This window comes from Callithrix jacchus, chromosome 17 (genome assembly GCF_049354715.1).
Source record: "Callithrix jacchus isolate 240 chromosome 17, calJac240_pri, whole genome shotgun sequence".
In the NCBI taxonomy this organism is placed as follows: domain Eukaryota; kingdom Metazoa; phylum Chordata; class Mammalia; order Primates; family Cebidae; genus Callithrix; species Callithrix jacchus.
In genome coordinates this window covers 34,076,957-34,101,437 of record NC_133518.1, presented here as the reverse complement: position 1 = coordinate 34,101,437, position 24,481 = coordinate 34,076,957, and the positions used below count along the sequence as shown (strand labels likewise).

Genomic DNA, 24,481 nt, shown 5'->3' with positions numbered 1-24,481 from the left:
AACAGTGGCTGAGTAGGGGATTTTGGAGTTTCTGTGGCTCATTTTATAGGGTAGAACTGCTTAACTTTATAAATCCTTTTATTATGGGACATCAGACATGTACAAATATAGAAGTGTATAATAACACCCCTTTACTGTTAACCCAAATTTAACCATTAACTCAAAGTCACTCTTGTTTCTGCCCCTTATCCTCCCTGTCTCCCCCAACCTATGAAATTGTATCCTTTCATAGTGGATTACTTTTTCAGTATGGAATAATCTTTTCTTTTACTTCATGAAGAAATAATCTTTTTTTATACTTCATTTTATTGGTAGCTAAGTGTTTCATGATAACATTTTAAATGTTTCAATATTAAAAAACCAGCTTTATTGATAGAATTGACATACTGTATAATTCATCCATTTAAAGTCTATAATCAATGTTTTTTATTGTGTTCACAGAGTTGTGAAGCTATTACCACATTTTAGAACGTTTGCATCACCCCTAAAAAACCCCATGCCCATGAACAGTCACTCTCCATTTCCCTTCACTAGCCGCAGGCAACCACTAACCTACTTTCTCTGTAGATTTGCCTATTTTGGACGTTTTATATAAATGGAATTATACAATATGTGGTCCTTTGAAACTGGCTTTTTCAGTTAGCGTATGTTTTCAGGGTACATCCATGTGGTAGCACATTTTAGTACTTCCCTTTCTCGTAGGGCCGAAAAGTATTACATTGTATGCATATACCACCTTTTATTTATCCAGGTATCCATTGATGGATATTGGATTTTTTTCTTTTTTGGTTATAATGATCATTCTGCTACGAACATTTGTTTACAGGTCTTTGTGTGGACATGTGTTATTTCTCTTAGATATACAGGCTAGTTTTCCCGGGTATGTATAACTTACTGGGTTGTATAACTTTTGTGGAACTATCAAACTGTTTTCCCACATACTACATTTATCATTTAACATTCCCGAAAGGAACACCTGAGGATTTCAGTTTCTCTACATCCTTGTCAATACTTGTTATTATCTTTTTTTTTATAGTAGCTGTCCTAGTGGTATTTCATGGTGGTTTTGATTTGCATTTTTCTAGTGGCTAATGATGTTGAGCATCTTAAATGTGCTTATTGGCCATTTGTTTTTTTTTTAATCTTTGGAGAAATGTCTGTTTAAATCCTTTGCCTGTTTTTTAACTGGGTTGTCTTTTTATTATTGAGCTTAATTGTTCATCATGTATTCTAGACCCAACTCCCTTATATACAATTTGAAAACATTCTCTCCCAACTGGTGCGTTATCTTTTTACTCTGTTAATGGGATCTTTGACCAAAAAAGTATTTTAACAACAGAAAATGTAAGAAAAATGGTGGAAAATCTTTCAGTCATTCTTAGTGAGGGTTAATGGTGTATGTAATAACTGACATATACTGAAATTTTTTGTTTTGTACTTTTTCTCTCATTCAGTCTTCACCAACATCAGGCTGGTTAAATCCCATGTCCTGCAGCTTTGAGGAGCAGGCTGTTCCCACTCAGAAAGGGATACTATTGTACTTAGAGTGTAAAGGAGAATTTCTGAGGAAATGAGTTTCTCCATTGGGGAGCCCATCACCTCTAACTTAAAGGGCTGTATCAGGTGGATCACCTTAAAGATTTGCTCCTTAGTCTCTGGGCTTGGTTGGAGTTTTTAAAAAAACAATCTCTGTTGCATTTCATTTTACATAGTGAATTCTTACTGGCTTTGATGATGGAAAAGGAAGTTGCGAGGAAAACAAGCCTTAACAAAGTTAAAGGTTTTTTCATATATGCTTATACAAAAACCCATACATACACATACATTTACAAGGAAATTTATTGAAAAAGAATGGTAAGTCCAGTGTTTGTGTGGCCCATTTAGAGCCCGTTGATAAACAGGTGCTTCTAATTAGCTATATTAGAGACAGTGTGTTAGAGAAGGAATTTGGCATTTTCACTGTTGTCATGTTTGAAACTTTTAAGGTATGCAGTGGTGAGTTTCAACTGCAAAAGGAAGAAGTTTGTATCAAGAAAGAAAGAGACAGTAATTGGGAAGGAGCTTGATTTGGTAGTTATTTTGGGAGGACCTTACGGTATATGGATTGAAATCAATACTTAGGTATCATCTACATGCAAAGTATAGTTTTATGGTGATGGAAGATGGAGGAAATTGTGATATGTCAGAGAAGGGAGACAAAGCCCTGCTAGGTGATAAAGTGGCGTTCAGAAACAAGAGGAAACTAAATGTTAGAATACAGGCGAGTAGAGAAGGTACAGACATTCTTCAGAGGTATTATGGGTTCAGTTCCAGACTGCTACAGTAAAGTGAATATTGCAGTAAAGTGAATTTCCTGAATATTTTGGTTTCCCAGTGCATGTAAAAGTTATGCTTACACTGTATTATAGTCCGTTAAGTGTGCAATCACATATGTCAAAAAAAATAACATCGTAGTTAAGTAATACTTCATCCCTAAAATTGCTTACCGTCATCTGAGCCTTCACTGAGTTGTAACTTTTTAGCTAGTTGAAGGTCTTGCCTCAGTGTTGATGGCCACTGACTGATCTAGGTGGTGGCTGCTGAAGGTTGGGGTGGTTGTAGCAATTTAAGTCTTAAAGGAAGACAGTAATGAAGTTTGCCACATTCATTGACTCTTCATTTTATGAAAGAATTCTGTGTGGCATGTGATGCTATTCGGTAACATTTTACAAAATTGCAGTCAATCCTCTCAAACCCTGCTACTGTTTTATCAACGAAGTTTATGGAATATTCTAAATCACTTGTCATTTCAACAGTGTTCACAGCATCTTCCCCAGTAGATTCCATCTCAAGAAACCACTTTGTTTGCTCATTTATAAGAAGCAACACTTCATCCTTAGTTTTACTGTGAGGCTGCAGCAATTCAGTCCCATCTTTAGACTCCACTTCTATTTCTCTTGCTGGTTCCACCACATCTGTTGCTATCTCCTCCACTGAAGTCTTGAACCTCTCAAACTCATCCATGAAGATTGGAATCAACTTCTTCCAAACTCTTGTTGAAGTCAATATTTGACCCCCTGGCACATGAATCACAAGTGTTCTTAATGGGATCTAGAATGGTGAATCCTTTCCAGAAGCTTTTCAATTCACTGTGCCCAGATCCATCAGAGGAATCACTATCTATGGCAACTATGGCTTAATGAAATATTTCTTAAATAATAAGATTTGAAAGTCAACATTACTTGATCATGGGCTACAGAATGGATGTCATGTTAACAGGCATGAAAACAACATTGATCTCCTTGTACATCTCTCTCAAAGTTCTTGGGTAACCAGATGCATTGTCATAGAGCAGTAATGTTTGAAACGTATCTCTTTTTTTTCTGAGCGGTAGATCTCAAGAGTAGGCTTAAAAATATTCTGTAAGCCACATTGTAAACAAATGTGATGTCATCTAGGCTTTGTTGTTTTGTTAATAGAGAACAGGCTGATTAGATTTAGCATACTTCTTAAAGGCCTTAGGCTTTTCCAAATGGTAATTAGCCTCAGCCTTAGCTTAGTCATCAGCCACATCAGCCCCAAACAAGAGAGTCAGCCTGTGTTTTAAGGCTAGGCCTTGATTTCTCGTTTCTAGCTATGAAACGAGATGGCATCTTCTTCCAGCAGAAGGCTGTTTTGTCTAACTTGAAAATCTGTTGTTCACTGTAGTCACCTTCGTCAATGATCCCAGCTAGATCTTCTGGATAACTTGCTGGAGCTTCTACGTCAGCATTGCTGCTTCACCTCATACTTTAATATTGTGCAATGGCTTCTTTGCTTAAACTGCATGTACTAGCTCCTGCTAGCTTCCAGCTTTTCTTCTGTAGCTTCTTCTCTTAGTCTTACTAGAATTGAAGAGAATTGAGGCCTTTCCCTGCATTAGGCTTTTGCCTGCACAGCACGTTGTGGCTGGTTTGATCTTCTGTCCAGACCACTGAAACTTGTTCTGTATCAGCAATAAAGTTGTTTTGCTTTCTTATCATTTGTGTGTCCACTGAAGTAGCATTTTTAATTTCCTTCAAGATCGTTTCCTTTGTATCTACAACTTGGCTGTTGGGCATAAGAGACCTTGGTTTTGTCATGTTTTGGCTTTTAACATGTCCTCTTCACTGAGCTTAATCATTTCTAGATTTTGATTTACAGTGAGATGTGTGACTCTTCCTTTCACTTAAATGTTTAAAGGCCATTGTAGGTTCATTCATTGGCCTAATTTCAATATTGTATCTCAGGAAAGAGGGAGGCCGAGGTGGGGTGGGGAGAGAGAGAGATGTGGGACAGAGACAGGTTGCTGGAACACACACAACATTTCTCTATTAAGTTTGCTGTCTTACATGGGAGTGGTTTGTGGCACCTCAAGACATTTATAATAGTCACTCAAAGATCACTGATTACAGATCACCATGACAGATATAATAATAATGGAAAAGTTTGAAACATTGAGAGAATTACCAAAATGTAACACAGGGTCATGACGTAAGCATATGCTGTTGGGAAAATGGTGCCACAAACCTTCAATTTGTGAAGAAGAAATGCAGTATCTATGAAGCACAGTAAGGCAGAGTGTAATAAAATGAAGTCTGCCTGTGTTTTAGATGGATTAAGCACTGCAAACATGAGAGAGGAAGCAACTGAAGCTAGTATAGTGAGAAATGGTAGTGTTTGAAATGATTTTCATTCCCAGCTAAAGAGTTTGGCCTTAATTCATTAAGAATTGTGGATCCATTGAAGGTTTTTTTTTTTTTTTTGGAGACAGGGTCTTACTCAGTTGCCCAGGCTGGAGTGCACTGGAGTAGTCTGGGCTCACTGCAGCTTTTATCTTCTGGGCTCAAGTGGTCCTTTGATTTCAGCCTGCTGAGCAGTTGGGACTACAGGTGTGTGCTACCATGCCCGGCTAATATTGTTTATTTTTTCTGTAACAATGATGTCTCACAGTGTTGCCCAAGCTGGTCTTGAACTCATGGGCTCAAGCAGTCGTCTTGCCTCAGCCTCCCGAAGTGTTTGAGATTACAGGTGTGATCCACCACCCAGCCCAATGAATGTCCAGAATAGTGAAACTGACATTGATTCCATAAATACTTACCCAGAGTGTTGCCTGGATTATATTAATCATGGGGCATTAACTGAGGCAGACGTGGGATCTTACGTTAGTTACAGGAGGTGCTGTCCATTGATATTCAAGGTCTGTCAATTTCCTTTCTAGTTAACTTTTCATCCTGATGGTGATAATAGCTACCACTGATTTTGCATTGCTTGTTTCATGCTAAGTGACTCATAGTGACTCTGAGGTATATGTATATTATTAATCCCTATCTTTCAAATGGGGAGATTGAGATTTAGCAGAGGCAAATCTCTTGCTCCAGGTTGCACAGCTAATACGTGGCAGATCTTAGATTTGGACCCCAGGACCATCCTGTTTCAAAGTCCATTCTGCTAATAGCACTAAATACTGCCCTGTACTACCGCTCTGTTGGTGTAACACTGCTGGTGACCTTTGTGAGCCTTGCTGCATTTGGCATGCTCTGTATTTGCCTCCATGGTGGGTGTTCCTCCTCTGCTGAGCTCCCAGTTCTCTTTTTAATACTGCAGGTATCCCAGGCCTGGGAGGAGCTGCTCGTATGTAATGTGGCACATCTCTGCTGTCATCCGTTATGTGTTTATAATTTACCTGTTTTCATATACTAGGGCGAGACGCTGTTTTTGTACTACTAACACAAAGCACTCAGTGTAGTACTGGTTTAGCTGTGCATAGGTGACCAAGATTACAGTGCCAATACCTCTAAAATGGTAGGGTGGACTGCATGACCTCAGAAACCCCTTCCAGGTCAGCCTTCTGTTCCTAGGGTTAGGCATTAACAAAGATGGAATAGTGGTTCCAGGATTCTGGATGCTAGGGAGAGTATGGTCCAAAAAAGCTGTCATTCTTTTCAATCCTGACCCCTGACACAACTCTCAGTAACATTAATGATCATAAACATTCTGATAATCTAGCTTCATGGACATGAAGTTCTATTTAACATCCACAACTACACATGTATTCACATCATCTGCATTGCCTGAATTTAGGACTGCTCCACTTTCAGAGTAGCTTCCATAGTCACTTTCTTTGTATTTTCTACCTCTGAACATTCCCTGCCCCTCCATCTTTGCTATGATCTGTATCCATTTCTTTTCTTTTCTTTTTTGAGACAGAGTCTTGCTCTGTCTCCCAGGCCCCAGGCTGGAGTGAAGTGGTGCCATCTCTGCTCACTGCATCCTTCGCTTCCTGGGTTCAAGCAATTCTCCTGCCTCAGCCTCCTGAGTAGCTGTGATTTCAGGCTCTACCATCACACCTAATTTTTATATTATTTAAAAGATGGGGTTTCACCATGTTGGCCAGACCGGTCTCGATCTCCTGACCTCAGGTGATCCACCTGCCTCAGCCTCCCAAAGTGCTAGGATTACAGGAGTGAGCCACTGCACCTAGCCTTCTGTTTTCTTTTTATCACCTGAAGCTGGGGCTCTACTCCAGACTAATTAAATTAGAAACTGATGGGGTGGGGCCTAAGGCACTGGTATTTGTTAAAAGTTCTGGGCACCATTCTGCTGTGCACTCAGGACTGAAAGCTGAGTTGAAAGTAGGTCCATCTGGCCACAGTCCACTCATTTGTCCCCTTTTATTACCATTACCTAGTTGTGAATAATTATCAACATCATTAATAATTATTAAGGAGTACAGTACTGATCAACATGTGTTATTTTCTATTTTTAATTTTTTTTTTTTTTTGAGACAGAGTTTCGCTCTGTCACCAGGGGCCAGGCTGGAGTGCAGTGGTGCAATCTTGGCTCACTGCAACCTCCACCTCCCAGGTTCAAGCAATTCTCCTGCCTCAGCCTCCTGAGTAGCTGGGACTACAGGCGTGCGCCACTTCGCCCAGCTGATTTTTGTGATTTTTAGTAGAGACAGGGTTTCACCATGTTGGCCAGGATGGTCTCAATCTCTTGACCTCATGATCTGCCTGCTCGGCCTCCCAAAGTGCTGGGATTACAGACGTGAGCCACCGCGCCTGGCCTCTATTTTTAATTTTTGATTGCAGTTTTACTAATCCTTATCCACTCAATTGTCTTATGTCCCAGAGCCCTAAATCTATCTGATTGATATGAGAACTTTAAGTCCATTAAGTACACTTAAAGCATGGGGTTAAAAGGATTTATTTATGGACTCCCAAAAGGAGTTCAGATTGTGGAATAGTATATTCGACGACATTTAAAAAAAAGGTATGTGTATGTTTATTAAAACATTCATGCATACTTAAAATAAAAAGACAGAAAGATATATGTTGAAATATTTCATGATTTTGGATGATGGCATTACAGAAGGTGTTTCTTTTCATGTCTACCATATACATTTTCTATAATGAACTTGTATTTCTCGTATATTCAAAAAAATCTTAAGAAGATATACCCTAGACAAAATAGGTGTGTATAAATGTATGTGTTATTAATATTTTTAGCTCTTGAGGCTAAAATATTCAGTGGGGATATTGAGAATAGTACCATATTGAGAGTGAGTTAATAGCAAGGCTTGGCATACAAAAGCTAGGATTTGGATCCTTGTTATTTTTGTTTTTGCTTATTATAGCTAAGCTAAACTTGTCTCATCTGATGGTTGGTATTTTGTTTTGTTGAACAAGGGAGTGTCATGAGACTGTTAGTCCATAACAGGGCAGAAGAACTTGATGACATAGATAGTGCACTGTTTTTAATGCCCGTGGACTAACTTTGTGATCTGTTATTGGTGCTTTCGGAAAACCTATTAAACTGGGAACAGAATGTCGACCTAGTATCTGTTCATCTTTGGGCACTGGCTTGTTACCGAAGTTTAACAACTCCAGCGTGCATTTAAATTTTAATTTTAAATAAGACACAATTAAAATAAGTGGTTTAGATGAAAACTTAACAGTAGTTATCTCTGTGTTCTGTTAAATAATTTTAAATATTTAAAATAAAAACAAAGCACTCAATGATTAACAGAGGTTTAGTTTCTACTCTTTTTTTTGTCAAAATAAAAGGTGGGAGAACTTACTGCCAAATAATTGGAAAACAGCATTGTGTGGTAATGTTTCAGTAGGGTGATTTCTTCTGAAACGCTGTTTGCTAATCCTTGGGGAAATTTGGCTGTGAGCATGCAATTATTACATTTTTATCCACAGAATGGGCTAAAGTTGGCATCACATCCCTCTTGGTTGCCAGAGGCAACACACTGATATAATTTGTGCCCCTATGGCAGACATTTTTGAATAATTTTAGTGATTTTTGCTTTTTCTGATGCTACTTTGGTTGTTTCCTTTCCAGTATCCTACTGTTTGTTGCTCCCCACCATTTCTGACTTCACCCTCCCCGAGTTTTGGGGCACTTGGTGTTGGCTGAGGAGGGTAGAATAATTGAAGGTCCAGATGATTGCCAGGAGGGAAGCCTTGCCGGTGTTCCTGACACATCCTGGGGCAATGCGGGTTGGAATGCTTTCATGGTCCAGCTGCAGTGAAAGAATGTCTGTCCTCTTAAAAACTGACAAAAACAAAACAAATCTTAATTAGGCATATTTGAAATCCAACATGGAGCCTGAAAAATGGACCCTAAGAGAGCTGCTTTTGGGGGCTTTTGAATTCTTTTGCTGTAGAATTTGAGATTCCTTCAGGTTTCCCCTTCACCATTCTGTCCTGCTTTGCCCCCCTCCTTTTTTTTTTTGGTATACTAACTGATGTTTAACCAGGAGGATCACCAGGTGGACCTCATTTGAGAGTAAACATCTATTCTCCTAGGTTAAGAGTCATGGAAGGGCAAGGGTAGAGCTGCCACACGGCAGGCCACCTCACACTAGCATGCATTCTGGAGGGACGTTGGGGTGGGCATCCTTTTCTGAGCACTGCTTGTACAGGCACAAACCATTTTTAGGGAGCAGATGTTTGTTTTGTCAATACACCCTCGAGATAATCAGAAAGGGGAAGAAAAAGTGTAATTCTTAAACCCATGTGTCTAGAAACTCATGTTTTTCTTCTTTTTTAAATGCAGAGTGGACACAGATATCTACCAGATATCTTCGAGAGCAGTTGGCTAAGATTTCTGACTTTTACCACATGGCCTCCAGCTCTGGTGATGGCCCTGTCCCTGTGCCACCAGAGGTGGAGCAAGCCATGAAGCAGTGGGAATACAACGAAAAGCTAGCATTTCACATGTTCCAGGTAACCTTTCGAAGACATGCAAAATTGTGTGCCATGCTTTTAAGAAGAGAGCAAGTTTCTTATAGTTTGGTATTCTGGGGTTAAATCGTATTTTTATACCAACCAATATGTTCAAAGAAAGCAGTCTGACATTTCTCACGTTGAATTGTATTCAGGGTAACACATCTGCCCTGGGATGACAGCTCATTATACATATTGATCTCCAGCTTTCAATCATGTCAACTCTTTGAGTGCTATTAATTACTTTGTAATTGGACTATTAAATATAATCCTTCTAAACCTTTTATTTTGCAAGATTGAATATATTTATTCAAAAACATCTTTGTGCTGATACCTTCTGTGGTAGCAGACCTCCTTTAGACCCAAGTTGTTGCAGAGAAAGGTTGTCTTAATTCAACTGCAGCTGAAAATGCACAATGGGTCGCATGGCGGGTCAGGGGGATGGGGCTGGTAGGGGCGTGGAGGAATGACTGACTCTCACCCAGACAAACGGATGTACATAATGTTGACCTCAAGAGGGAGCTTGGGCTGTAAAATAGGAGAGATGAATTCAGTTCATGTCTTCTTATTAGCAGAGATTTTAGTAACTGTTGTCTTGATTAAAGAGGGAGGGGACATGTGGTTTCTAAGTTTTCCCTTTGGAACCTTTATTAAAATTTTCAGGCTCTTCTAAGAGCTCAACATAGGATAAAATAAGGTCTTTTTGAGATGTAATGTTGTTAGTTTTTAAGTCAGTAAAAACAAATCCTAGTTCCATTTAGAAGAGGGACTACTTCAGTGACTGCCCTGAGCTTTTATGACTTTTACTGAGCTCAGAATTTAGTCTGCATCTTGGAAAAAGTGTCTCTCAGCATGCTTAATATTTTTGGAAGAATTACATATTAGGAGTATTGAAAGCAGTTAGGTCCTGAAGGAATGAATATAATTGAAATAGTAATGTTAAGTTTTAAAAGTTCGTTATATTTCAATTTGCCATATTCTGAAATGTGAAACAGACCCTAATTCATACACATGAAGACAAATATATGCAGAAACAAGGGCATGGGTATATAAACAAAGCGTCTACAGGATGGACTATTGTTTATGAAGATCCTTTTTTTTTTTTTGAATCTTGAAGTTACCATCTCTTATACCTTAATGGAAAATTCTGTTTCGTCTCTTTTTAAAAAAACATTTAAATTAACTTTAAATTGACAAATAAAAACTGTACCTATATTTATTATTTTAGAACTCACTTTCCTGCTACTAAACTTTTAAATTGTGCTTTTTTGTGACTTTTTAACTGTTCTTGACTCTAAACATTGAAAAAAATTAGAAATTAGCAGGAAGTATACCTTGATGTCATGTCAGTGTGGCCTCATTGTAGACCTTGAAATACTCTGAGCTATAATTTATCAGTGTAATATTTTCCCATGACTCCTTAATAACCATTACAGTGGGACACTGGATACCTAACAGTTGCTAGGAACAAAGTCAAATTTCGTATGACCTACTAAGTTTGTTACCAGAATGACCATAAAAGTATGTGTCTTTCCCAGATTTCTGTCTCAAAGATTCTTTCATTCTGTGAATTATAATATAAAACTGTAATAGGATATTAAATCTATGTATGCATAGAATGTCATACTGTGTATGTCTATATATATGTGTATATGTATTTGAAGGCAATAGACAAAAGATGCTTGTAGTGCTTATATCAAGATTAGTGGTCTCACTAGGAGCTGTGTCACCCCTGTGGCACATTTTAGAAATTCTTGGGGGTATTATTGTTTTTTTATTGTAGTTGTGTTGAAATGGCTTATACGTGATTTTATCATAGCTCCTTTCATTTCTGGTATTAGGTCATCATATTGATGTTTAAGGTTATATTTTATAGATAGGTGATAGTATCTGACACTAATTTTAGGATAGTGAAAGAAGCTATTGTGGGGCATTGGATCTGATGGGGTTTTCAAACTTTTGTTAAAATGATGGTGTGATCAGTGCTTATCTTCTTTTTAATTGTCACTGAAATCCAAGTTTCCTTCTATGAGCATGAGTTCATACTCCCCCAAAATCTAGCCAGGAGCTTGACACACCCTGTGGGTGTGAAAGCCTCTGAAGTTTGTTGTTGTTGTTGCTGTTGTTGGAATTAATTTTTCTCAATTTTGAGCAGATTACTAAAAAACAAAAAAACTATACACAACAGATTAGTTCTTTGATTTGTTTAGAATTTGGACTGTGTTCATTGAGACTGTTTAACAGCAGCAAAAAAGTAGTAAAATTTGACTTAAGCATAAGAATGACAGTGCTTTTTCGTCTTTAACGTTATTAATGTAATTTTTCTTTGTTCATTTAAGGAAGGAATGCTAGAAAAACATGAATATTTGACATGGATCCTGGATGTTTTAGAAAAAATCAGACCAATGGATGATGATCTTCTTAAACTTTTGTTACCACTAATGCTGCAGGTATAGTACATGTCCCCTTGAGGCAGTTGGTTTTATGAGCAAGAAATGAGTCTGATAAGAATGATTAGGTAAGTGGAGGAGGAAAAGGAAAAAAAATCCTTTGAAATGGAAGGAAAAAATGTCTTTGATGCTACAAAATATGAGGTGATAAAGGCTTCTAATAAGTTTTATCCATCATTTGTATTAACCATGTTTGTAGTTTTTATCCATGTGTCCCAAGTTTTAAGTAATTTTACTCACATTGATTTCTCCCATCACTGAGCAAAGCAACCAACTTTTAAAATACTGTCTCCCTGTAATAACACAGATTTCTGTGAAAACAAAACAAATTATCCCTTTCGAAGATAAAGGATGTTCTACATTCTTTTGACAAGTCTTTGAGATTCTTGGGGAGGAAACTTTTTGTTTTGATGATTGGTCTAAGACGTGCTTATATTTGAAGTATCTGGGTGAGATTTATTTTAAAAAATTTCTTAAGTGATACATATATTTTATAATTTAAGCAAAGTGAAAGAATATCCAATGAGCAGCAGTTCTCCCTTTCACTCTCATACCCTCCCCACAGACTACACCACAGGGTCCTGTGTCTCTCCCTTGAAATAGTCTGTACCTGCACTGTCCATTACAATGGCCACTAGCCAGATGTGGCTATTGAGCTCTTGAAATGTGACCAGTCCAAATTGATGTGTGCTCTAAGTGTAAAATGCACACCAGATTTCAGACTTAGTATGAGAAAGTGTATAACAGTTGTACTTTTTATGTTGATTACTGGTTGAAATGATAACATTTTGGATATATTGGGCTAAATAAAATACATTAATCTTCTACTTTTTGCCTGTTTCTTATTTTTTTCATGGCCCCTAGAAACTTTAAAATTACACCTGTGGCTCACATTCTATTTCTATTGGACAGCACTTGCTTTATATCTTTGAAGTTTTTTTTCTTTTTTAAATGAAAGAAAGTCTATGTTAAAATAGTTATTTAACCAAGACGCATAAGACATGACTGAAGTCTGGTGTCCTTCTACTTCTCAGTATTCAGATGAGTTTGTTCAGTCGGCCTACCTGTCTCGTCGTCTTGCCTACTTTTGTGCCCGGCGTCTTTCCTTGCTGCTGAGTGATAGCCCCAACCTCCTTGCTGCCCACTCACCCCACATGATGATAGGACCAAACAACTCGAGTATCGGGGCCCCCAGCCCTGGCCCCCCCGGCCCTGGCATGAGCCCTGTGCAGCTGGCCTTCTCAGATTTTCTTTCCTGTGCACAGCATGGTCCCCTGGTTTATGGACTTAGTTGTATGTTGCAGGTAAGTCCTTGGCCCTTGTTACTTTATGTTAAAATTCAGCGTGGGAAGTGATTGAGTTGGGAATGGCATTTTCAATTCTCTAGTTGAACTTCTACAACTGTTTTGTTTTTTCCTCACCCAAATAATTTATCGATTGAAATTTTATGTTTTTATTTCCCTGTGAGGGATCAAGCTGAGAGAAAATTTGTTGCATTCATCTAGGAGAAAGTTATTGCCGTTGTCCTTTATTAGGTTCATTAAGCAGTTCAATTAAAAATCCTTTGGGGAGCCCACAGAATAAGTTAGTTATATTATTGTTCTTCTGGAAAGACAGCTTCTCCAGCCAGCATTTTTAATCTTTCCCGGTTCACATCTTGGGTTGGTTGCCGGTCTGTGTTTCTTTAAAGTCCAAATCATGTATCAGGCTCCATTCATCTTCCAAGCATTGTTATCCTTGAACATCCAGTAACATGCTGGTTGCTGGGCTTATACTATCAGGAATATCAGGAATGAGATACAGCCGTGCCCTTGACAAGCTCACAGCTTAGTTTCTATTTAGTTTGTATTAGTGTTCAATTTGTATTTCTTGATCTCTTAGTGTGTTCTGCTGTATACTGAGGAGCTTTGAAACAGAGTTGGCCCTCAAGACATGGCCTGCACTCTGGCAGAGTTTACTGTCTTGTCAGGGAAACAGGATCATAAATGGACAGTTTCCAAATAACATGACAAGGGCCAGTGGGGAGATGCACAGGGGACCAAGGTAGTTGAAGAGGGGAACTTACAGCCCAACCTAAAATTCACAGAGGCTTTGTGAAAGAAATTTTTTACTTCTTCTAGTGAGTTGACAACGAAAGTAAAAAGGAGTCAAAGTTTCCCGACAGAGGAAACAGTATGGGAAGAGGCCCAGAGGTTGGTCAGTTATCTTTTCTGTAGGTTGGTATCAGTGGGACATAAATTATAAAATCTGTTGGGGGTTCACGGACTAGAGGGTGCCCTGTGGGCTTTATGAGTGAGATGTCATCAGAGGGTTTTATGCAGCAAAATGACTCAGGTAGTTGTGTAATGTTGTTAGGTTGTATTGGTCACGGTAGAGGGAAGATTTGTGGGAGCGGGGAGGTAGGAAAGAAGGAGGCTTGCAAGGCAAATCGGTTTGGAAGCATTTCAGTTAGTTCAGCTTTGGAGTATTTTGGACTGTTTTGTCCTTTAGAATCTCCAAATGGACATGTTCAAGAGTTGTTACATGTCCACTTCTAAAGATTTGGCAGACAATTGGCTGGTTGTGTGGATTTGAATCCTTCAAAAACTTTGGCTTTGAAAAATCCAAGAGGGAGTGAGATTGCCTGAAGAATTTTTTAGTGAGAGAGAGTCTGTGAACCTGAAGGACAGGAGTGCTTAAGAGTCGGGCAGAGGGGAAGTCCATGACAAAGACTAGGAAGATTGGCCAGATTGGAGAGAGAAGAGGAAGAGGGTATTGTTACCCAAAGATGATGAGAATAGCAGTAATACTGTCATAATTATATTAGCATAGGAATAGCATTTACTATGTTCTAGGCATTGTTCTAAGTTGTAACATACGTTATTAAGTTGTTTAGTCCTTGGAACTAGCCTATGAGATGGGAACCATTATTCTTCTTATAACGTTAATAATGCATAGGTTACAGAGCAAGAAAGTGGCCAAGCTGGAATCCAAACCAAAGCAATCAGGATCCAGAGTCCACACTCAACCAGTATGCTAAACTGGGGTCTGCAGAAAGTTTCAAAAAGGAATGAGTAGTGGGCAATGCCTAGAGTATTGGAGGCGTCTGGCCAGAAGATGGCTGAAGTTGTCTTTGACAATATAGTGTTCATTGGTGATGTTCTTAAGAGCTGTTTAATTGAATGGTGGATAAGGACCCAAATTAAGAAATGTCGAGGAGGGATGGAGAATAAGAAGAAATAGTACTAACTGTTCTTTTGAGAAACATGTTTATGAAGGGAAGAGAATGGATAGTGATAAAGATGGCAGTTGAGTGGAGAGTTAAAAAAATTTGTTTTTGGTGGGCAGATTTGAACTTGTTCGTAAGTTAAGAGCAAATAGGAGAAGGAGAAGTATTTGATCAGTGCCCTGGGTATTAGAGGGCTTTGGAATCAAGGACACAGAGAAGGGCTCTGTCAGGAGGAGTTGAGAACTCCACATAGTCACTGGCAGGAGGAAGGCAGTAGGAATACAGCCGAGTGGAAAAAGATTCAGGGACTTGACATTCTTTGTATCTATCATCTGGTTTCCACAAAGATGACTCCTAGACCTCAGAATTTAGTTTTTTTTTTTTAATTGATTGATGAATTGATTGAGACAGGGTCTTGCTCTGTCACCCATGCTGGAGTGCAGTGGCACAATCATCACTCACTGCAGCCTGGACCTCCTGGGCTCAGGCGATCCTCCTGCCTCAAGTAAGTGATCCTCCCACCTCAGCCTCCTGAGTAGCTGGGACTACAGGTGTGCATCACCATTACCAACTAATTTTTAAATTTTTTGTAGAGATGGGGTTTCCCTGTGTTGCCCAGGTTGGTTTCAAGCTCCTGGGCTCAAGCAATCCTTCTATCTTGGCTTCCCAGAGCACTGGGATTATATGTGTGAGCCACGGTGCTTGGCCAGCCTTTTGTATTTATTTTCACATTTTTGAAAAAAAATTGCATTCTTTCTCTAAGCTTACGCTGTATGCTGTTGAGTGGCATGGGAGCATAATAATGGCTTAGATATACACTTAAAGCTATTACAGACCTGATTTTAAGCCTCACTCTGCCACTTGGTAACTGTGACCTTGAGCCTCTGTTTCCCCATGTCTGAGTGGGGAGTAATGACAGTTCTTACTTCATTACCTCATAGAGTTAAGATTATGATGACAGAAAGCTTTCAAGACAGTGTTCAGCACAGAGTAAGAGTAATTAGCTTAATTAAATGTGGGCTATGATGTTTATGTTTAGGGGACAGCAGGATAACATAGTGTTCTGAGCATGTGTGTTATTCATGAAATCAAACTTGGTTGGTTGCTAATCTCCTATGTGGTCATATTTATTCTTCTTTGGTAAAGGTGGGGAATAACACTACCTAGATCATCGGGTTGTTGTGACCTCTAAGTAAGATGGTCATTTAAAGTACATCTGGTTGAGTAAAGAATGTCTGTAAATTTCTAGGGCAAGGGTGAGCAAACTACAGGTTGTGGACTAAATTTAGCCCGCAAGGTAGAAATAGGATTTATGTTTTTAATGCATTATTAAAAAAAAAAGGAAGAATATGTGACAAAAACTGTAGGTAGCCTGGAAAGCTTAAAACATTTACTATCAGGCTTTTTATAGAAAAAGTCTGTCAACCCCTTGTCCAGGGTTACCGCCTGCCTGCCCAGCATTGAAGCTACTATTACATCATTATTTGATTTTGTTTCTGTTTTTAAATAATTTTTTTTAGCTTTTACAGCCTTAGAAAGTATATATCCTAATTTCATCTCATGTTTTTAATTGCATGAAAAATTGGTTTAAGTGACAATTTTTAAGTGATGATTACTGCATTTTTTTAAAGTTCCTGCAGGTTCCTGTATTGGAGTATTAGCTTATGAATTATTATGTTCCTTAATTTCTCAATAGCTGTACTTCCTCTCTTGCAACTTTGTAATTTTTAGTTTTGCCTTCTCAATTGCGAAGTTGAGAATGGGGTAAAATGCTCGTATTTTAAACTAACTATGATATAGTAATGACAGGATGTCATTTTTACTGTTTAGCTATTGTTATGCTTTTCTCCTTTCTCTGAATATCCAATGTCTCCTGTTTCATTTCCAGACTGTCACTCTCTGTTGCCCAAGTGCCTTGGTGTGGAATTACTCCACAAATGAGAATAAGAGTGCAAACCCAGGCTCACCCCTGGATCTGTTGCAGGTGGCCCCTTCCAGCCTCCCCATGCCGGGCGGGAACACAGCTTTCAATCAGCAGGTAGACTTTATATTTCAGTGACTTGATGGCTGTTTTCATCCTTGAGAGGCATCAGGGTACAGTGAGTCAAGTCCAGGTTTTAGTATCTAGATGCTTGGGTGCTATTCCCAGTTTTGCCTGCTAACACTCTGGGTGACCTTAGAGAATTGTTTAGCCTCTTCAGAACCACAGAAATTCATGAAGTTGCACCCTTTCTTTTCACTGTCTCGCTGAACAGTTCTTGCTGAGAGTTCTGCCACCAGACTGTAATTATGGTGGTGGTTCTAGTACGTGACCATGACTCCTGTAGTAGTTTGGCTAATTAGTAAGTGTTATATGTTCTTATTAGTACTGGGTTGTTTCAATTTTATGTGACTTGAACCATAGGATTGTGATTAATATTTAGAATAAGATTCCCATCTTTTACCACTTCTTAAACTAGTAAAACATTTCAAGTTGCTTTCACACATGAAAGAATGGCTCAAAGAGATTATTTATTTATTTGAGACAGAGTCTTGCTCTGTTGCCAAGACTGGTATGCAGTGGCATGATCTTGGCTCACTGCAAACTCTGCCTCCCAGGTTCAATCCCAGTAGCTGGCATTACAGGTGTGTGCCACCATGGCCGGCTACTTTTTGTATTTTTAGTAGAGACAGGGTTTCACTATATTGGCCAGGCTGATCAGGAACTCCTGACCTCGTGATCTGCTCTCCTCGGCCTCCCAAAGTCATGGGATTACAGGTGTGAACCACTGCGCCTGACCAAGAGATTATTTTAGAACATTCATCTTTCCATGTGGTATCCTGAAAAAGAGATTTCACTTGTAAAACAAATTCTGCAGGCATTTATTATTTGAGCCTTTATTATTGAAAACTGACATTGAATTACCATTTGTAAATTGTAAAAATTCACTTCTTGGGCCACGGGCTGTGTTTTTTACAATGCAGTCAAGGTTATAGTTCGCCGTAAGATACTTGACTCACGTAGAAAAACCTGACGTGATTTAGACAGCCACTGTGCCATTTCAAGCACAAGTTAATTAGAAGCAATTATCTTTCAGGTTCGGGCAAGGATTTATGAAGTAGAACAACAGATAAAACAAAGAGGCCGTGCAGTGGAGGTTCGGTGGTCATTTGACAAGTGCCAAGAATCCACAGCAGGTACAGAACACCGCAGAGGAACGAGTGACTTTGAATGTTGGAGTTTATGCAGTGTTTCTGCTTCTTGCAAACCACTCCCCATGAATAAGGAAGCTTTTTAACAGAGCCACCTGGTGAATTTTGAGGACATTCTTCAGTTTATGCCTTTTAGATCCTGGCTGTCCAGAATGTCAAGTTTGGTTTTGTTGATGATTGTTTGGTAGCATATGCCAAAAATGATAATTTTTAAAATTTCTTTTGCCTCGTATAGAATGGTGATTCTGTTCTGTGTTACTCTGTTTTTGGCTTCATTAACCACTTTAATTTCTGCCAATAGGGGTGACTATTAGTCGGGTTTTGCACACGTTGGAAGTTTTGGATCGTCACTGTTTTGACCGGACTGATTCCAGCAATTCAATGGAGACACTTTATCATAAGATTTTCTGGCCAAACCAAAACAAAGATAACCAAGAGGTAGTTAATTTTTTTTTCTTCTTTTTACCTTTTTTTTTTAGTGTATTTTCTTCTTTCTTTTTTAGGAAACTCTGGTGAAATCTTTTCTATGAAGTACAGTATCATATGAAGACATACACACTTTGAAATCATTTTATTATTGGACTAAGATTACCCACCATTATTAAAATGAAAAGTCAGTGGGACTTGTCTACCTAGGAATATTGATTTATTGACTGGCAAGATTTTTCTTGGCCCTTTTACCATCACTCTCCAATTTTAGTTTTAGAAGAATAGCTTTCATTTAGTGATTGGACTTAATACAGTGGGCTAGCCTTAACTTAGGTGGAATGTATTTTAACATTTAGCACAGCAGAGGGCAGTGCATGAATACTTGTGGTCATGATCTTTCAAAAATCCTTAGACAATGTATTAGGCAGGGTTCTACAGAAAAATAGAACCAACAGGAAAAAAAAGTGTATGTTAGATGTTTGTATGTATATGGGTGTATACATACATATTTATATCTGCCTAGAGAGAGAAAAGGGGAGAAGAAAGAAAGGGGTATTTATATTAAGGAATTGGCTCATGTGATTATGGGGCTGGCAAATTGGAGCTATTCAGGGCAGGCTGGAGACTCAGGGAAGAATTGATGTTGCAGTCTTGAGTCCGAAGGCAGTTTGGAGGCAGAATTATTTCTTCCTCTGGGGACCTCAGTTTTTTTCATTTGTTTGTTTGTTTGAGATGGAGTCTCAGTCTGTTGCCTGGGCTGGAGTGCAGTGGCGCCATCTCGGCTTACTGCAACCTCCACCTCCTGGGTTCAAGCAATTCTCCTGCCTCAGCCTCCCGAGTAGCTGGGATTACAGGTGCCCACCACCAAAGCCCAGCTAATTTTTTTTTTTGAGATGGAGTCTCTCTCATTTTGCCTGGGCTGGAGTGCAATGCCACAGTCTCAGCTCACTGCAGTCTCTGCCTCCCGGGTTCAAATGATTTTTCTGCCTCAGCCTTCCGAATAGCTGGGATTACAGGCATGTGCCACCACACCCATCTAATTTTTGTATGTTTAGTAGAGATGGGGTTCATCCATGTTGGTCAGGCTGGTCTTGAACTCCCAACCTCAGGTGATCTGCCCACCTCAGCCTCCCAAACTGCTGGGATTACAGGGATGAGCCACTGTGCCCCACCAATTTTTTGTATTTTTAGTAGACACGGGTTTCACAATGTTGGCCAGGCTGGTCTTGAACTCTTCTGACCTGGTGATTCGCCCTTCTCGGCCTCCCAACGTGCTGGGATTAGAGGTGTGAGCCACCGCGCCTGGCTGGGACCTCAGTCTTTTAAGGCTCTTTATCGGCTAGATTAGGCCCACACACATTTTAGAATGTAATCTGCTTTACTCAAAGTCTGATTTAAATCTTAATCACATCTTTAAAAAATCTTTTCCGCAACATCTAGACTGGTGTTTGACCAAACAACCGGATACAGTAGCCTAGCCGGTTAATATCTAAAATTAATAATCACAGCCAATTTTTATCTTATGCTTTTCTAGCAATAGATTGTTTCATGAATGAATTGCCCTAAAAACTAGAATTTTCAATTTTTTTTTCCCTCAACCTTGGGGAGAAATAAAAAGTTTGTCTTCTTTTCACAATGAAAACTGACAGTGATATATCCAGCTTGTGCTAGGCACCAGGACTGTGGAGGTAAGTTTTAAGACACCTTCATTACCTTAGTTAACCGATGGCAAGTATCCTTGATGTTTCAACTAGCTTTTGGGAATGCATAAGTGGAAAGAAAAGATGAAAGAACAGTAACAACCATCAGAAACCTTTCCTTCTCTTAACCTTTATGTGAGCCTGATACGTATTCCAGATTATTATTCTTTTTGGAATAATTTTTGAGTCATCACCTTGCTTCTCAAAGATATGGTTCAAGACCAGTGGTGCCAGCTAGGATCATTCAGAATGTTGAGAGCAAGGGACCCATTGAGTGTACTTTTTAAATTCATCGTGTGTGTCAGTAGCAATGCCTCCGTACTTCAGTAGAGCATGCTGATACTATCCTCTGTTTACTGAGGCAGGTTAGAGTGGTACATGCTCTTTTTGGGTGGAAAATTTAAAGTCTATTTTTAGTAAAGACTTTCTTAGATAAAAGGCCTCATGAATACTAAGATTTTCAATACGTATAGGTGAGTAATCTGGAAGGAAGGAAAGTAGGGATACGCAAAATTCAGGAGGTCTTGGATTGTTTAGCTTCCTGCACTAAATATTGAATAAAAGTTATTCTGTTTCCTGGTAAGGGTTTTACCAAGACCATCAAAACCAACTTAGTGTTGTGGTTAGCCTGACTATATCCCTTCAGAGTGTGGACACTGGCTAACTTAAGGATTATTGCCTCATTCACCCGCAGACACTTAAGTTACTCATAGCACTCTCAAGAAAAATTGTTGTTGTTGTTGTTGTTTTTTAAAAAGGGCAGAAATTATGTTGTGATTTTTCTGAATGAAATCACACTGTGGGGTTCTCTGTAAAGCACAGGTATCTCCAGAGTGGGTGCTTGCAATGAGCCATTAGGGTACAAGAAGAAATGATTAGAACTTCTGTTCAGATTGTAATTTTTAAAAGCGTCTTTTGTCTCCGTTTTATAATCAATGTAATATGGTAGTATAGGTATGGAAGTTATAAATAAGTATGTGTTGAAAGTTTTTACTACAAAAACTCTTTGAGCTGAGAGAGTGTATGTGAGAAATATTTGGAGATCACTGCTGGAAGCTTCCTCTACCTGAGTGACTTCTCCCAGGCTGTAGGGAGGGGCCTGCCACTAGGGGGCAACGTGTACTCAGGGATGAGAGTCCTGGAGACTGGAAATGCACTTCTCTGGAAGGACCGTCAGTGCTGCCCCATTTAGCAGTAATTGTTTTGAATGTTGACTCAATTTCAGAAACATTTGATGTGAGCAAGTGGTTGCTTTGTGGTTACAATACTGTTTTATGAGTAAGACAGAAACTATATTTTAAACCTGTAATTCAGATTGGTCACCCTTTCTTAATCTGGCAAAAAGGATAACAGAATAGACAGATCCTTCTATAATACTTAACATTAAATTATTATTATTTTTTCAAGACAGTCTTAGTCTGTCACCCAGGCTAGAGTGCAGTGGTACTATCTTGGCTCACTGCAACCTCCGCCTCTCGGGTTCAAACAATTCTCATGTCTCAGCCTCCCCAGTAGCTGGGATTACAGGTACACACCACTGTGCTTGGCTAATTTTTGTATTTGTAGCCAGGCTGGTCTTGAACTCCTAGTCTTAAGTGATCCATCTGCCCTGGACTCCCAAAGTGCTGGGATTACAGGCATGAGCAACCATACCTGGCCTAAATTAATTTTTGAAGTATGTCTTTGGCATCTGTATGTATGGTGTATACATCAAGGTATATATGTATATGAAATCAAGTCACAAAGTTTTTTCTCTCTGTTTACTCTTTAACAGGAGTTACTGTTATTTTATTTTTTTTTTTTTGAGACAGAGTCTTGCCACCAGGCTGGAGTGCAGTGACGTTACCTTGCTTCACTGCAACCTCCGCCTCCGGGGTTCAAGTGATTCTCCTGCCTCAGCCTCCTGAGTAGCTGGGATTACAGGTGCCTGCCCAGTTAATTATTTTATATTTTTAGTAGAGATGGGCTTTCACCATGTTGGCCAGGCTGGTCTCTAACTCCTGGCCTCAAGTAATCCACCCACCTTGGCCTCCCAAAAGCGCTGGGATTTCAGGCGTGAGCCACTGAGCTCAGCCCTGTTTTCTTGACTACAGAGTCACTCTGTGTATTTCCGGAATTCATGCATAGGCGTAGCACCATGTTAACTGATCAGCTGGTGATCTCGAGTAAGTTACTCAAGGCTTTGTGCTATAGTGCCCTTCCTGATTATGTAAGCATAGAGTACTTGCGCTTTTTATCTCTAAGGAAACATGAACACTTTGAGAATTATAAAGCACTATATAAATATGTTTTAAAAATGGTTCACAATAATATAGCAATTATTAGTATTCTACTAGAAGAACTAATGTGATGATGCCGTTCTCTGATAAGGAGTTGCGTGTGGGTAGGATTCAGAAATTGGTCTCACTTCTTTAAAATATACTTCCCCTTTTTAGTTTTCATAATTTGTTCGGGATTAAGGTAACAAGATAGATAAAACATGATCTGTCTCCATGGTTGGTTGCAATAGGTTGGAGGTTTGCTGGTACTGGAAATCATGTTTAGGTAGGCCCCGGCCCCAGGTTGCATAACCTGCTTCCTCACATTTGTTAGGAGAGCCTGAATTTCACCCTCCTTGATCCCTTAATTCACTTTTCTCTGGAACTGTGAAAGGGAAATGCAGTCCCTTCTACTTTCCTGTAGGGAGTGGGAGGACATCTGTCCAAATGGGAGAAGTTTGTGTGTGTAATCAGTTTCAGTATTGGTGAAAGCCTGTTGAAAACTGCAATGCAGCCGGGCGCAGTGGCTCATGCCTGTAAGCCGAGCACATTGGGAGGCTGAGGTGGGCGGATCACTTGAGGTTAGGAGTTTGAGACCAGCCTGACCAACATGGTGAAACTCTGTCTCTACTAAAAATACAAAAATTAGCCGGGCGTGGTGGTGCACGCCTGTAATCCCAGTTACTCAGGAGGCTGAGGCAGGAGAATTGCTTGAATTCCAGAGGTGGAGGTTGCAGTGAGCCGAGATTGCCCCATTGCTCTCTAATCTGGGCAACAGAGCAAGACTCCGTCTCAAAAAAAAAAAAAAAAAAAAAAAAGAGAAAACTGCATTGTATGGGATGAAGACATTTGGGGCCTGGGTCTGCCTTGTGGTTAGACTGTGGTCATGGGAGTGGGAGTAGGAGCAGCGCTGTGCCCATGTGGGGATGTGCCAGGCTGTGATATGCATTCACTGATTCCACATGGAATGCACTATTTATTTACTCTTCCTCCCTCTTGCCCTTTGCCCCCCATTTCCTTGGCTGCTGTTTCTGTGTCTGGGCTTTTGTATATAATGGCAAGGGAGGTAAAAATAAAAATCCCAAAAACCTGAGCATTTACTTATTCTAGATTTGTGCTGGTTGGTTTTCCATTCAGAGTAGTGTGAGAGATAAAGATATAATACTGAGATCAGGGCTCATGTCCCACAGCGGCCAGGCAGGTAGTGGGAATGATTCAGGGGCTGCTGTATATAGGGCAGCCTGGAGGTGGGGGGACTGAGTGTCTGGGAAATGGGCAGACCTGTCTCAAGAGGGAAGCCTCTCAAATTCTTAGCTTCTACTTGGAATCACTGTTGCCTGATGATCCAACATTTCAAGAGAAGCTGGATGTCAAGATCTGTGTAAACTTTCCTGATCTTAAAATACTGTGCAGCCAGGCAGTGTGTCTGTTGGCCATGTTCACTCAGAGGCTTGCCACTTTCCAACTCCTGGTATGTGTATTCTACAACATTTACTCACTTACTTGCTTGTTTAGTGTTTCAGAGCCATTTCTAGTCTGGGTGATGGAGCTGGCAAATCCTGACATCCACACAAAGGAATCATTTTGTGGATGGTGGGACCCCTGGTTTCCACATGGTCACTGAGCCTGTCACTTGTAACTTCACCTCTGAGCAGCGGGAGGAGGAGTTACTTCTTTGCTTTTTAGAGGCCTCAGACCACTTCCTTCCTCTTGGCATCTCTCTGTTTGGGATGAATGTGAGGATGGAAGCAGCTGCATCTTTGGGTTGCCTTGAAGACATGGATAGAAGGGAAAATCTAAAGGTGGCAGGAAGGGCTGCCTTTTCACTTCTCTCTTTGGGGGTTCCAGGAAGCTAACTCTGTCCTGAGTAATGAAAAGTTGGAACCAGCTGCACTGGACAGAATGCTCCTGCAGCAGCTTGTGTGTTTCCTCCTTCCCTGATGTTAAAATCACACACCCCAGACCCAGAAACCTACATATTTATTGTTCAGATTTGTTTTATGCTTAG

General features: G+C 39.7%; 1 protein-coding gene across 8 annotated transcripts in view; it reads left to right on the top strand.

Annotated features, from left to right (window-relative positions):
• Positions 1 to 24,481, top strand: part of MED12L (mediator complex subunit 12L) — a 365,084-nt gene that overhangs the window by 64,280 nt on the left and 276,323 nt on the right. For all 8 annotated transcript variants that reach the window (XM_054247017.2, XM_078354011.1, XM_054247016.2 and 5 more), the window contains exons 5-10: positions 9,067 to 9,236; positions 11,576 to 11,686; positions 12,721 to 12,990; positions 16,783 to 16,932; positions 17,972 to 18,071; positions 18,388 to 18,524. In XM_054247017.2, coding sequence (XP_054102992.1) covers positions 9,067 to 9,236; positions 11,576 to 11,686; positions 12,721 to 12,990; positions 16,783 to 16,932; positions 17,972 to 18,071; positions 18,388 to 18,524 — 938 coding nt within the window. The remainder of the gene's footprint in view (positions 1 to 9,066; positions 9,237 to 11,575; positions 11,687 to 12,720; positions 12,991 to 16,782; positions 16,933 to 17,971; positions 18,072 to 18,387; positions 18,525 to 24,481) is intronic.